Source organism: Podarcis raffonei, chromosome 14 (assembly GCF_027172205.1).
Source record: "Podarcis raffonei isolate rPodRaf1 chromosome 14, rPodRaf1.pri, whole genome shotgun sequence".
Lineage (NCBI taxonomy): Eukaryota > Metazoa > Chordata > Lepidosauria > Squamata > Lacertidae > Podarcis > Podarcis raffonei.
This window is the reverse complement of record NC_070615.1, coordinates 16336105-16351214: the sequence shown is the minus strand read 5'-3', so window position 1 is coordinate 16351214 and position 15110 is coordinate 16336105. Positions and strand designations below refer to the sequence as shown.

Below are 15110 nucleotides of genomic sequence, written 5' to 3'. Positions count from 1 at the left end.
TAGGAATAACTGCATAGTTAGGGACAGCTCAGTTGGTAGAGCATGAGACTCTTAATCTCAGGGTTGTGGGTTTGAGTCCCATGTCGGACAAAAAATTCCTGTATCGCAGGGGTCAGACTAGATGATCCTTGTGGTCCTTTCCAACTACGAAATTCTATGATACTAGTACACAATGGCTGACATGCAATATTGCCTAGTACCGTATTTTTCGCTCTATAAGACGCACCAGACCACAAGACGCACCTAGTTTTTGGAGGAGGAAAACAAGAAAAAAAAATTCTGAATCTCAGAAGCCAGAACAGCATTCGCTCCATAAGACGCACACACATTTCCCCTTACTTTTTAGGAGGGAAAAAGTGAGTCTTATAGAGCAAAAAATACGTTATTTAAAAAGTATGAGATTTCACACTTTAAATATTGTCATGTTAATTTGCATAAAGAAAGGTCCATAAGCTAGCTCCCAGATTTCAAAACCAGTACGCACCACCACCACCATCAAGATACAACAGCATAAAAGCGAGCTGTAGAACTCAGGATGGGCGATTCTGTCAATTACATTACAGATTGGCACAATTCCACATCAGTTAGTGGGTGGTGTTTGTTTTTTTAAGGTCTTCATGAAAATTAGGCAGCGTTTTAGTGTGCATCTTTTCTTCTATATGCATTTTTGCAAAACCAAATTGCCTAAGATCATGCATATTGTTCATTATATTCACAAACTTACGCATCTTTATGCTCTCCCTTAATATATGCAATTTTGTACGTATGTTTTGGTTGGAGAACTATATTTTCCTGTAAACCTCTTTGAGGTATATATTGAGAAGTGGGATATAAACTTCTTAAATATATGAGAATAATTAAGTACATAGTAAAATATGGAGCAATGCAAAATTTGAAGAATAGCTGCATTTCAGTTTACATATTGTTTTGGGAAGTACAAATAAGGCAGGTTTGCATTAAAATGCAAGCCGTTTCAAAATTCTCTGCCCTCCTTAGGCAGAAGTAACAAATAAAAGACTGTGGGCTTTACATTTTCAAGCAAGCAGCAGGGGCCAAAAATATCTACCTGTCTGCAAAAAGGGTGAAAGAAAACAATACTCTTCGGGTCAAATTCATGTTAGCAGAACCATTCAAGAAGATGATAGGCAGGCAGAGATAATGGCATCTAACATCGCCTGTTTGCAGTACAAAACTGTATAAAAATGTTTTGATAAGAGATGATATAGGAATGACTATGAAGGAACAAAAGTTGGTGTGTAGTGCTATTTAGTGTTTGATGCTGAAAAGCTTGTGAGAATTCATACCTTTGAAATATGACTTGTCCATAGAAGAAATAATAGAATTGTCGAGTTGGAAGGGACGCTGAGGTTCATCTAGTCCAACCCCCTGCAAAGCAGGAATATGCAGCTGTCTCGTACAACCTTGGCAGTATCAGCATCACTCTCTAAGCAACTAAACCGATCCATTTAACACTGCAGATTTTTTATTTTTATTTAAAGAGAAACACCAATAAAGCCATCATCACAAAAAAGTGCAACTATGCAGAAAGAAATAAACTGCAGGTTTTTAAAAAGGAACAGTAATGTGTAAAAACTTTACACATCAGAGGCTGAAATTCTCCTACATATCAGCAATAACGTTTTTAGAACAAGGCCAGGCTCCTTCAGAGACTTTCCTGGGCCCGACTACCAACAGAAAGGGAACTAAAATGAAACGAACTGCTTTGCCTGTCAAAAATATTGAAATGTGCAGTTAAGTAACATCCCTAAAGGCCTATAAAGAATGTATGTCACAATACCGCAAAAGCCATCTTGGCTTTTTCTCCAAATCAAGTAGACCTCATTTGAGAGACATAGTACTAACAAAAAAGCTCAACTTTATCAAGGACCACAGCACAGACACCCCACACTACCTGCATACCCTCCAAATGTCCCAATTTTCCCGGAACAGTCCCAGAATTACAGAAGTCGTCCCAGTTTTTGGCTTGATCCCAGAATGTCCCGTTTGTCTGTTTAGGACGTCCCTATTTTCAATGGAGGAATGTTGGAGGGGATGTATCTGCTAAGATGCAGATTCAAAGATTGCATGGGATGGGGAATGTCTTCTGATTTGTATGAATACACCAGCACATCTATTTTTAGGCTATCCAAATGTTATAGCTGGCCTCATGAGAAGCATCAGTTCTTACCTTAAATACCGTTCCAAATCTTCCAAACCAGGATAGCTGCATTTGGAAACTCTGCATAGCCACGGGTACCGATGGGCTGGGAATTCAAGTCTCCAGGACTCCCAACTGCTCTGCTTTTGGAAAAGAATTCACCGTTAGCCATGTGATTGACGGAGGAGCTGCCCAGAGGTACTTCACATGTTCGCTTAAAGATGATGAATATGAATGTATTTGGTTACTCAGATTTCTAATTTACCTCTTCTAACCAAGGCTCAAAAGAGGCAAAGGACATTAGCATAATAACACAATTCACAATTCTGGATTGAATAACTAAATTCTATTATTGGAATTAATTATGCATGCATGTATCTATTTGCATGATTCATCACAGTGCACAGGCTGTGTGGCGGTTTGCAAACACTGATACTCAGAAACTGGAACATTGGTGAACATTGCATGACATCACAGCAGCTCAGCCAGAGCAGTATTTTAATAACACAACACATTAAGTGCTCTCACTTACAGGATGTCTTGTTATGCCCCATTCCAGCATCACCTGGTTGGGGTGGGGGGCGTTGTTTGGTAAGGGGCAAATGAACCTCTGTGCAGTCTCCAAATCTCTAAGTTACCTGAGCTTCAGGGAAAGAAGCAGCCACAGGGAAGTGATTCCAGTTCCAGATAAATACAGCGGTACCTTGGTTCTTGAACGGCTTAGTTGTCGGACAAATCGACTCCCGAACGCCGCAAACCCAGAAGTGAGTGTTCCGGTTTGCGAACGTTTTTCCTGGAAGCCGAACGTCCGGCGCGACTTCTGCTTGAGTGCAGGAAGCTCCTGCAGCCAATCGAAAGCCGCACCTTGGTTTTCGAATGGTTTCGGGAGTCGGACGGACTCCCGGAACAGATTATGTTTGAGAACTAAGGTACCGCTGTATTTCTAACGTCAATTACAGTGTGTTTCTGATGCTGTTTTTAAAGGGATGGCCGTCTAAGCCCTGGCGACGAACTTCTCACTGTCAACGGACAATCTCTTAAGGAGCTCTCCAGCAAAGAAGCGGAATCGCTCATCCGGTCGGCAAAAGGCTTGGTAAACTTAGTCATTGCTAACAAGGTACGTGGGAGAGACCTCCTGGTAGGAGGACCACAGGCTGCAGGTGTGGGGGAGAGACTTTGGCAAGATGCCCTACATGACTCCTCCTTCCTCTTTTCTTTTTTGTCTCTGCCCACTTGCTCCTTCAGCCAAAGGGGAAGCAAGTAGCACTTGTTATTCCTTATTTTTTGTCTAGAGGGGGAAAAGCAGGCCAGTGCCTAGCAATAGCCATAGGAGCACTGAGCACCAGGGCCAGAAATCTCTAGTGATTACTGGTGTGGGGTCATTTCCTAAGAAGAGGCCCTGATATGTCCTCTTGGAAAGACTCTGATGGCATGAACATAAAGCCACACACATTCTCATAGCAAATAATTTCAAGGTTTCTAGGAAGAGTAGCATTTAGCCTTCAAAGGTCTGGGTGTAAACCAGAATTTTTTAATTTTTAAAAAAATTCCTCCTGGAAGTCAGTTATGAGGGAGACAGATACACTTCACCAGGTAGGCCATTCCCCAAAGGGGGAGCCACCACTTACAAGGCCCTGTTGCAAGTCTCTTCTGTAAATGTAAGAGGAAATTCATCAGACAGCAGCATCAGCCACAAGGCAGAACTATGCATGGCAGGGACCAATTGGGCAGCACCACAAACAGGACCCAAGTTGGTTGGTATTAGGGAAGGTGTGGCCTGTGGGTTAAACCACAGAGCCTAGGGCTTGCCCATCAGAAGGTCGGCAGTTCGAATCTCCGTGACGGGGTGAGCTCCCATTGCTCGGTCCCTGCTCCTGCCAACCTAGTTCGAAAGCACTCAGTGCAAGTAGATAAATAGGTACCGCTGCAGCGGGAAGGTAAATGGCATTTCCGTGTGCTGCTCTGGTTCACCAGAAGCAGCTTAGTCATGCTGGCCACATGACCCGGAAGCTGTACGCCAGCTCCCTCGGCCAATAAAGCGAGATGAGCGCCACAACCAAGGTTGCAACTCTGATCCCCGTATGAGACAGCTCTGTATTCCTGCATTGCAGGGGGTTGGACTAGATGATCCTCAGGGTCCCTTCCACCTCTACAGTTCTAGGATTCTATGCTTTTCTACATTAGTGCCATTCCCCCAAAGTGTTCAATAAGGGGAAGATACCCAGCGACGGCGTTTGAGTAACTTAACAAAAGCGCCCTCTGCTGTGGGGAAAAAGGAAGTCGCCATTCGACAATAAATCTTGATGGCAGGTTGTGATGGGATTTTCTGAAAATCCAGATGTTGAAAACAGGAGCAAGTATTCCCAAGGGCATTCCTGGCAAGGGGTGCGTGGGGTGGGGTACATGGCTGCCCTAACAGCAATGTCTAGTCAGTGTACATAATGCCTGGCTATATAGACTTAATGGTAAAAGGTGGCTTCCTACCTTCCTATGTTCATACTGAAAAGAGCCACCCTTCTCCTGTTTCTGGCCTGCCACACAGCTGTTAAAACTAAGCTTGCTCTGAGCTATTAGTCAAAGATTCATTAACCCTAATTAAAAATTATTTAACATATAGGGGATTCATTATCCAAGTCTGCTAAAGTTTTCAAGAATCTCTTGCATGGTTATGACAAATGGCTCCACCATTTTGGTGAGGGGTATTATTGGTGTTGCAGGCCAAGACAGGAGAGAGCTCCAGCGTATTCAGGCAAGCTCAGAGTAAACATTCTCCCCTTAAAAGATTAAGCTAGTCTTTTTCTCCATAAATCTTCCCGCTCCAGGAATCCTCAGTTTGTTCTCGCAAAGAGCAGCCTGTTAAACAGGACGTACACAACGGCTCCATTCTACAGACAAAAGCAAAATGTCAGAGGACTCGCAGCAATTCAGCCAGTAAGTTCTAGCAGCAATTTATATTTTAACACTTAATGCTGTTATTTCCTCCTCCTCCCCACATCCATTTTCCTTTTGTGTCGTGCCTTCTTAGATTGTAAGCTCTCTCTTTTTAGTGATTGACAAACCTCTCTGGGAGCCTTCTTTAGCTGAAGATCAGCATTTTAAAATCTATCTGAATTCAAAGAACTATATAGCACTTTAGGATATCGAAAGCAATCCACGTATGTTATCTTGGTAATCCTGGCAAACAACTCCGTAAGGCAGGGCAGAATAATTGTTGCCTTGTTGAACTTGGTGGTTGTTTTTAAAACTGCATATGTACATCAGCTGGAGCTGTATTTTATGAGGCAACAAGTAACCTGAAAAATAGTAACGATAATAATAATAATAATAGACGTTGCCATGGTGATATTGCAGATGGGTGTGCGAGGAGGAAGGACTGAGGCTGAAGATGCCCGTGGTGGGCAAGGCCAGAGTCCATAGTGGGTGGAGCAATTAAGGGAAATTTTTAACTTTGTACAGTAGGCTAGCTTCTACACACACACAAACCTTCACAGGTGCCGGGTGGCACCCAAGATTAGGGTGGTGGTGCGCATTGCACATGTGTTATGTCACACACACCTTCCAATGCCATGTAGGCCGGGCAGCCTTCTGCTAGGCCGCACTGGTCCCCACGGTGTCAGGAGATGCTGTGGAGACTGTCACAGCCTGGCATGAGGCCTAGCGGAAGGCTGCACCAGCCAGCTTGGTGTCGGGAGTAGCTGGTGCGCAGGCCAGTGTGACTTTGCAGCAGGCCATGCCAGTCCTCACAGCATAATAATAATAATTATTTATTATTTATACCCCGCCCATCTGGCTGAGTCTCCCCAGCCACTCTGGGCAGCTCGCAATCAAACGTCAAAAACAGTACAGCATTAAATATTAAAAACTTCCCTGAACAGGGCTGCCTTCAGATGTCTTTTAAAGATAGGATAACTGCTTATTTCCTTCACATCTGAAGGGAGGGTGTTCCACAGGGCAGGTGCCACTACCGAGAAGGCCCTCTGTCTGGTTCCCTGTAACCTCACTTCTCGCAATGAGGGAACCGCCAGAAGGCCCTCGGCGCTGGATCTCAGTGTCCAGGCTGAACGATGGGTGAGGAGATGCTCCTTCAGGTATACGGGACCGAGGCATCTCCCAACATTGCACAGGCCAGCACAACCTTCTATTGATGCTACGCCGTGCTCAGCTCGGCAGTTCGGCCTCCTCCGCCCCCTCAATATTCAGGGGGCTGAGCCCCCCACTAAGGAATATTGAGGGGACTGCACACCTCTCCATCCTCCATATTTGGTAAGTTTGCACATGGTGAGCCTGCACACCTCTCCATCTTCCAAATCTGCCTTGAAAATGTTGATTTGGAAACACTTGCAGTGCTGCAGTTTATCTTCTGGTCCTTGTGATGCACTCCTGATTGTCTCATACCTTCTCCCTTCTCTTGTGTGTTATTGTTAACAGGTGTGAGTCCATACTGGATAGGGGAAATTGACAGCCCCATGGCAAAGAAATCAGCCTCCCGATACAGACAGTCCCATTCTCTTTACAGCAACAGGAAGTCTCTCTCTCAGCAGCTGGACACCTCAGCAGGAAGAGCCTCTGTAAACGTAAGAGGAAATCCATCAGATGGCAGCAGCAACAAGGCAGAGCTATGCTTAGCAGGGAACAGCTGGTATACAGCTTTAAGGCTACCAATTTCCCTCCTGTCAAGGGAACAGTCACCTATTTTCCATCACGGCTACAAGAGCATTGGGCTGTTGCTCCCAAACTGTGTGTGCCAGGGCATTAGTTTATTAACTAATAAAAGGGATGCGGGTGGCGCTGTGGCCTAAACCACTGAGCCTCTTGAGCTTGCCAATCAGAAGGTCGGCAGTTCGAATCCCTGCGATGGACTGAGTTCCTGTTGCTCTGTCCCAGCTCCTTCCAACCTAGCAGTTCCAAAACACACCAGTGCAAGTAGATAAATAGGTACCGCTGTGGCGGGAAGGTAAATGGCGTTTCCATGCATTCTGGCTTCTGTCACATGTCCCATTGCACCAAAAGCAGTTTAGTCATGCTGGCCACATGACCCAGAAAGCTGTCTGTGGACAAATGCCGGCTCCCTCAGCCTGAAAGCGAGATGAGTGCACAACCCCATAGTCGACTTTGACTGGACTTAACCGTCCAGGCGTCCTTTACCTTACCTTTACTTTATTAACTAATTAATGTCTCCAATGAACCCAAAGCCATCCATACATGGAGGAGGCTGCCAACAGCATCTCTAAGCATCCAGGCATTATCTTCTCAGTCTGGCTGAAACTCGGTAGTAGAGCATATGCATTGTGGTGCATAAGGTTTCCAGTTCAAGCCACACTAGGTAGCACGAGGAAAGACTCTCTTGGTAGGAGTAGGGGAATTTAATGTTGTGGCCTCCAGATGTTCTCGAATTATAACTCCTATCAGCTCCAGCCTGAGTGACTAATTGTCAGTAATGATGGGAACAGTGTTAGAAACTCAAATAACTAATCTAGGCACCAAATGACCCTCTTAAACCAGGGTTACAGTTGCCAAAACGGAATGCCTAATTGCCATTTCGGGGCCAGGCGGCTCAAAAATTGCATTTTCCAACACGCCTTTTTGGCTTGTGAAATTTGTTCCGATTGTGTGGAGCGGGCGCCACTACGGAGAAGGCCCTCTGCCTGGTTCCCTGTAACCTCACTTCTCACAGTGAGGGAACTGCCAGAAGGCTCTCGGAGCTGGACCTCAGTGTTCATACTGTTTCAGAAAGTGTGAATTGAGTAGGTTCATGTTAAAATTCAAACTAAGCCCTATTTGTATCCTACCCCTAGTCATAACATCCATGGTCTCCTGTCCTTTCAAGTGGCATTGACCTGTTGCTTTTCGTTGAATATGCAGCCCCTTTCCAGGTCTTCGCGGTCTCTAAGTACAGCCCAGCTGATGCATGCGACGTGTGGTCTTCAAGCCTCTGTAATCTCCAATATTGTTTTAATGAAAGGCCAAGGGAAGGTGAGGTGCTAATTTTAATCATGTGTCTCCTCTGCTTGGGCAGGAATGGTTTCAGAGAGGCTGCTAACCAATACTTCTTAGACTTAGGAGGGATGTAGGAAGGCATCATTAACCATTCTCAAACTCCCATCAGCCCCATTCAGCATGGCCAACACATTGTTTAGTAGGACTGGAATTGTATTCTCACTTATCTCAGAGTAATTACACTGAACTCAGTGGAACTCATGGCATATCTGTGAAATTGTAGGTTTTGTCTATCAGTTCATAAGTTCTCTCCCATCTGTATTTTTGAGGGTTGGGTGGGATAGCATTGCCATAAGGAATTTCCCAGACATAGCTGGGATTTGGTAAAATCTGGATATATGGTAACCCATGTTGGAAGTGCAGATTTTGGCAGATTTCCATAAATATATATAGATATATTTAAATAATTTTTATTGAATGATTTTATGTTACAAAAAACAATACAGCCATACTACCACTAAATATAATTAAGAAATAAAAATTACATACATCGATATTTAGTTTGTTATTTGTTATTTACCGTCTTATTTCCTCCCAAACATTGCATACAACAACACACATATGTGCAGACACCCGGATTTCCATAAAAATAGCTGGAAAACTTCGATTTTTGAGCTCAAAACAACTTTGGGCAAAGCTAAAGAAAGCTCAAGAACTTTGGCCAAAATATAAAATAAAATAATGGCAAGACCTTTGTTATGTGCAGCATTTACATTTAATTGGGAAAGCCTTTTTAAAACCGCTTCATCAACTAAACATGTTCCCCATGTATCCTCCCCTTAGGGCCTTGGTTTCAGCATTGTGGGTGGCAAAGACAGTATTTATGGCCCCATTGGCATATATGTGAAGACTATCTTTCCTGGAGGAGCTGCCGCTGCAGATGGAAGGCTGCAAGAAGGTGGGAGAACTTTGCTTATGTATATGCAGACTGGCCTTTTCCTTTTATAACAAGTGGGTATCTGTGAAATAGAATAAAGACCTCCTGTTGTGCATTGCATTTTCTTGCAGTATGTTTGTTTGTGTGCGCACACTCATTTATACTGAGTGGAAACTGAAAATGCACAATGGTTTTGAATCTTCGTTTGTGACCCACAACCTTTGTTCAGGTTGCGTCCTTGGCCTTGCTATGGACTTCGGTTGGTCGCCGTTGAGGGGCCTGGTAGGACTTTTCCCACTTGGCAAATTGGCACCATCCACTTGGTTTTCACCTACCTCGTAGCAATCGTCACAACTTTGTAAGGTTTGGCGGTTAGGCATTGGAATAGCAAAGTTTGGGGGAGGTGAGGCGTGGCCATTACCTGCCCCTCTGTGCTCAGGGGTATTCCGTTAAAGGAATCCGGGGGTGTGGATCTTATCCGAAGCCCAGGGAGGGGCTAGGGCCATGCCACGACCCCAGCAGGAACCCAGGAGGTGCTTCAGTCGATCCACATTGGTGGGGCTCCCCCTACTGGTGGTTTACCCTTACCAGACTCCCTGCAAGGCGGGCAGGAGTCAGATATAGTCTGTTGATGCCAATGCCTAAGCCAATACCACTCACATTCTGTAACCAATAAAATTGTAGCCTAAATTTTTCCCATTAACACCAACCTAAAATTCTGTGTCCTTTATTCTCATGGGGGTGGCTTGCAGCTTTGACACACAACAAGTGGGTAACTGTGAAACAGAATAAATACATCCTCTTGTGCATTGTATCTTCTTTGCAATGTGTTTGTTTGTGTGTGCGCACACTCATTTATGCTGAGTGGAAACTGAAAATGCACAATGGCTCTGAATCTTCATTTGTGACCTCTTTTGGAGCGATGGTGTTACATATAAACAAAGCTAAGGCTCTCTAACAGGATTATTTCTTTCAATTAACAGGGGATGAAATCCTAGAACTGAATGGAGAATCAATGCACGGACTCACACATCACGAAGCTCTGCAGAAATTCAAGGTTACGTCCATCTCTGAAGTCCTGCCCCTCCCCTTGCCCAACACATGAACTCAGGTCATGGTGCAGAGTACAGAAGGTCATCCAAGTTAGTTTGGCACTCAGGACTAGGGTTGAAACAGAAATGTGATCTTATTCACACTTTCTGAAAAAATATGCAAACTGAAACACAGCTGTTCTTCAGAAGTTGCGCATCTCTGAATTTTGCAGTGCATTTTGCCAGCCAAGTAATGAGTACCAAAACCTGTATACTGGGGGGAGAGGGAAGCGTGCATAAAAATGAAAATATTAGTGAAAGCAGCATACAAAAATGCATCACATTAGGGGGAATTGCTTTGCAAAAATGTGTTTATTAGACCAAATGCACACTAAAATGCTGCTGAATTTTCAGGAGGACTTAAAAAAAAAAAAAATTACCAACTGACCTGAAAATGTGGACACTGGAACATAAGATGGGAGAATTGAGAAACAGAGAAAAATATAAAAGAACAGATTTGTCTATTTGCAGTTGAGGCAGAAAATGGCATAAGCACGTTCTCCTGCTTTCCGGGCAGCAAAAAACACAAGAATACTAAATCAAGTAACCCAACAATTTGCCGTCCTTTCATTCCCCCCAATCTGCTCTCTGGGGCAGCTGCCTCACTCTGCCTAATGTTTGGGTCTGCCCCATTGCCTCTCCCTTTATACACATAACACACACAACTCATGTTGCTTCCTTGTTTCTAGCAGGCCAAGAAAGGTCTTCTCACACTCACGGTCCGGACTAGCCTCAGCACCCCACATTCTGCCGCAAGCTACTTATCCTCCCATCTCTGCCGTTCCCTGAGCACCAGCATGTCTATCACCAAGGAGAACAGCTCCTTTGGCTCGGAAGGCACCACTTTCCCCTTGAACTCTGCCAACCCCAACGACAGGATCATTATGGAAGTTTCCCTAAAGAAAGGTGAGTGTTAGAAGTAACGGAGCACAAAGGAACAAAAGCAGCAGCTCTGCTTTCCCTTAGAAGGCTTTCCCTAAATCGGTGATCTTTCCTGGGCATTGAATTCAACTGAATTGGGATAGCCAGTGAGGTGTCCTCCACATGTTGTGGACTCTAGCTCCCATCAGGCCCAGCCAGCATGGCCAATGGTCAAAAATCATGGAAGTAGTATCCCAAAAGACCTGGAGGGCACAATGTTGGCCACCCCTGAATTCAAGTATGATTTAATTCCACGGTAGCCAACATTGTGCCCTCCAGATCTTTTAGAATACTACTTCCATAATTTTTAAGTCCATCGAAATGAATGGTCTTGACTGACATAAGTCTATTGATTTCAGTGGGGTCTACTCTGAGTAGTGGCATATAACTCCCCCTTTGGGTATGTGGGGGGGTGCCAAGTATTTGCCCCAAAACAGATTTAATATGTCATACTCTACTGAGAGGAGTAGGGCAAGGTGAGGGGGAAATTGCCAGTGTTTATAAAGGGGTGAGGAAATCTTAAACGTACCGTATTTTTCGCTCTATAGGACGCACTTTTTCCCCTCCAAAAATGAAGGGGAAATGTGTGCGTGTCCTATGGAGCGAATGCAGGCTCCTTGGCTTCGCGGCGACGCGCCTGACCTGGAAGCCGGAGCTTCTCCAGCTTCGCTGAAGGGGCGCTGCGCCTTCTACCTCTCTGCGCAGCGCCTCTCCTGTGAAGGAGAGGCGCTGCGCAGAGAAAGAGAACTGCGCAGCACCCCTTGAGCGATGCGCCTGGCCTGGAAGCCGGAGGAGGAACAGAAGGGTCTCCTTCTGTTCCTTCTCCAGCTTCGCTGAAGGGCGATGCGCCTCTCCTGTGAAGGAGAGGCGCTGTGCAGAGAGAGAGAAGGCGCAGCGCCCCTTGAGCGACGTGCCTGTCCAGCGAAGCCAGAGGAGGAACAGAAGGATCTCCTTCTGTTCCTTCTCCAGCTTCGCTTAAGGGACAGCGCCCCTTCAGCAACACGACTGTCCTGGCTTCTGCCTTAGCCCTGCGAAGCCTCTTCGGGCAGGGGGAGTGTTCATCCCGCTGCCCTGAAGAGGCTTGGCGCGGTTATCCCAGAAGCCAGAACAGCCACACGGTATCCCAGAAGCCAGATCCCTCTTGCTGTTCTGGCTTCTGGGATTCAGAATAATTTTTTCTTGTTTTCCTCCTCACAAAACTAGATGTGCCCTATGGTCCGGTGCGCCCTATGGAGCAAAAAATACGGTAATTTCCAAATGTCAGTTTTCAAAAGTGAGCTGAGCAACAGATGTGACTCCTTCCTTCATACCAGGCATGGGCAAACTCGGTCCTTCAGATGTTTTTTGGGACTACAACTCCCATCATCCCTAGCTAAGAGGACCAGTGGCCAGGGATGATGGGAACTGTAGTCTCAAAACATCTGGAGGGCCAAGTTTGCCTATGCCTGCTTTATACAGTAGACATTCTGGCCGTGCAAATGATGGGTGTCTCTACATGTACACCTCTCTCCAGCCAGGCAAGCACCAACATAACATTTTAAAGGCACTTCCAGCCAGGCAAAAACACTCCAAGCCAGCAAGGAGGCGCTGGGCCACTGAGGGGTGGGATCTGGGAAGGAGGGGTGCAGCCTCAAGAGCGGGGATAGTCCCAGAGGCAGGAAGGGATAGAGAGACCCAGACGGTTACATTTGGCCCCCAAACCTGGTGTTTCCCACACCCAATTTAGACAGAAAGGGGAGAAACCAATCTAATTTTCAAAGTTTTCATCTAATGACTTATAGGCAGTTTATATAATTCAAAAAAACATAACAGATTGTCTTTGTTTTGCATCTTTCTGATATATTTTCCTCAGAGGCTGGCGTGGGTTTGGGCATCGGATTATGCAGCATCCCTTATTTTCAGTGTATATCAGGAATATTCATTCATGCCCTCTCTCCAGGCTCCGTAGCTCACATGGATGGAAGGCTCAGGTATGTTGAGACTGAATAGCTTATATATATAAAAAAACCAAAAAAACCCCCAGCAGATATATATGTGTACGTGTGTGTGTGTGTGTGTGTGTGAGAGAGAGAGAGAGAGAGAGAGAGAGAGAGAGAGAGAGAGAGAGAGAGAGAATTCACATCTCTTTAGAAGGCGGTCACTAACTGTTTTTCACTAACTGAAAAAAAATACACGAGGAAATCTAATTACAGAAAATATAAAGAGAAAAGATGGCCCTATATTTGCAGTCGATTTTCATTTATTCATTTTAGGCATTGACATACTGCTTAACCGTTAGCATTTCTAAGTGACATACATAAACAATACACTACACAGAATAAAACATCAAAAAGACAGCATAAAACTGAACATTAAACACCTACTGGAATCAGAAAGTATTTGATTTGCACTTAAGTTCAGCAAGGAGGGGGCCTGTACAATCTCAGTCGGAAGGGGGCTGCACAGGCTTGGTCCACAACAGGGAATGCACAGACTTATGAGTCATGCACCTGAGCCATGGAGGACAGAGACCCCCCTCCCCAGGATCTCAGTGATCAGATAGTCTTGGGCCCAAGCTGTTAAAGGGCCTTCTACAGTGATACCTTGGTTCTCAAACTTAATCCGTTCTGGAAGTTCGTTCCAAAACCAAAGCGTTCCAAAACCAAGGCATGCTTTCCCATAGAAAGTAATGCAAAACGGATTACTCCGTTCCAGATTTTTAAAAACAACCCCTAAAACAGCAATTTAACATGAATTTTACTATCGAACGCAGGCATCCCCAAACTCGGCCCTCCAAATGTTTTGGGACTACAACTCCCATCACCCCTAGCTAACAGGACCAGTGGTCAGGGATGATGGGAATTGTAGTCCCAAACCATCTGGAGGGCTGACTTTGAGGGTGCCTGATCTAACGAGACCATTGAGTTGTTTGAGTACCAAGCGTTTGAGAACCAAGGTACCACTGTAAATTAATACGAGAACCTCAAAACTGAGGGTGTCAGCCCCACTTCCCTTCCACACACATGGCAGCGATAAGGGCATGTCTACACAACAAACTTGCACCGGACTGACTCCCAAACAGCCTCTGTACATAATACACACACATTTTCTAGGGACAACAGGGCAACCACTCTCAAACTGCTGCAACTGCTGGTGCTTTTAAAAACCACGTGCACGCTTCCTAGAGTGGTATGAGAAGCTGCACATTAGCAAGCTAAATTGTGCTGCATATACCATGAAGGGCTTGGACCACATTGCTCTTTCAGCCTTCTGTGCTTAAGCTGGAAGTGTTTAAGCAACACTCACCCCCCACCCCCAAAGTGAAAGGACAGGCTAAGCAAGCAGGAAGGAAACTGTGGCTGCAACACACTTGACAAATCACACACTGCAGGTCTGGTTGCAGCTAAAGGCTCATCAGAAGAAAGTTTGTAGAAGTCACCAAAGTGTGAAGGGTGCTTCAGACCTGCATGACTTCCACACGCTGCGTATTTTGGGGATATTCTCCTGGGCAGGCAGCCCTCTGGGACTTAGTCATTTGCAACCTAATTCTAGCTCCCTCTGCCCCATTACAGACTGAGAGACCAAAAGGGAGGAAAATAGAATTACTGTATTTTTCCGTGTATAAGATGCCCCCATGTATAAGACAACCCCTATTTTTTTAACCCAAAATTAAGAAATGAATTTTGCCGATCGCTTGCCGCAGCCGCAGCTGAAAATTGTCTGCTCGCTTACTGCCACCAACAACCCACCTGCCCACTTGCCACAGCCCCCAATCACCCGCCTGCTTCGCCACAGCCGCCAATCGCCTGCCCAATTGCCCCAGCACCAGCCAATCGCCAGCAAGCCTTGCTGCAGCCACCAATCACCCACCCAGTCGCCGCTGCCAATCTCCTGCTTGCTGCTGCCATTAATCCTACATTCCCCCCTCTGCAGTCACTATCCGTGTATAAGACAACACCCAATTTCCCCTATTTTTTCAAGCAAAAAGCATTGACTTATACACAGAAAAATACGGTATATTGCAGGCCACCTAGGCCACATTTACACCATACATTTAAAGCACGATAATACCACTTTAACCCAACAT

At 45.4% G+C, this 15110-nt stretch overlaps 1 protein-coding gene across 9 annotated transcripts in view; it reads left to right on the top strand.

Annotated features, from left to right (window-relative positions):
• The window catches only part of IL16 (interleukin 16), a 68145-nt gene that overhangs the window by 30346 nt on the left and 22689 nt on the right, over positions 1-15110 (top strand). For 7 of the 9 annotated variants that reach the window (XM_053364351.1, XM_053364350.1, XM_053364349.1 and 4 more), the window contains 9 exons: positions 2220-2356; positions 3143-3275; positions 4981-5089; positions 6587-6732; positions 8021-8131; positions 8939-9053; positions 10016-10089; positions 10813-11029; positions 12897-13014. In XM_053364351.1, the coding sequence (XP_053220326.1) occupies positions 2220-2356; positions 3143-3275; positions 4981-5089; positions 6587-6732; positions 8021-8131; positions 8939-9053; positions 10016-10089; positions 10813-11029; positions 12897-13014 (1160 nt within the window). Of the gene's footprint in view, positions 1-2219; positions 2357-3142; positions 3276-4980; positions 5090-5982; positions 6422-6586; positions 6733-8020; positions 8132-8938; positions 9054-10015; positions 10090-10812; positions 11030-12896; positions 13015-15110 lie in introns of those variants that run through there. The other 2 variants (XM_053364357.1, XM_053364358.1) reach the window with 2 other exon arrangements.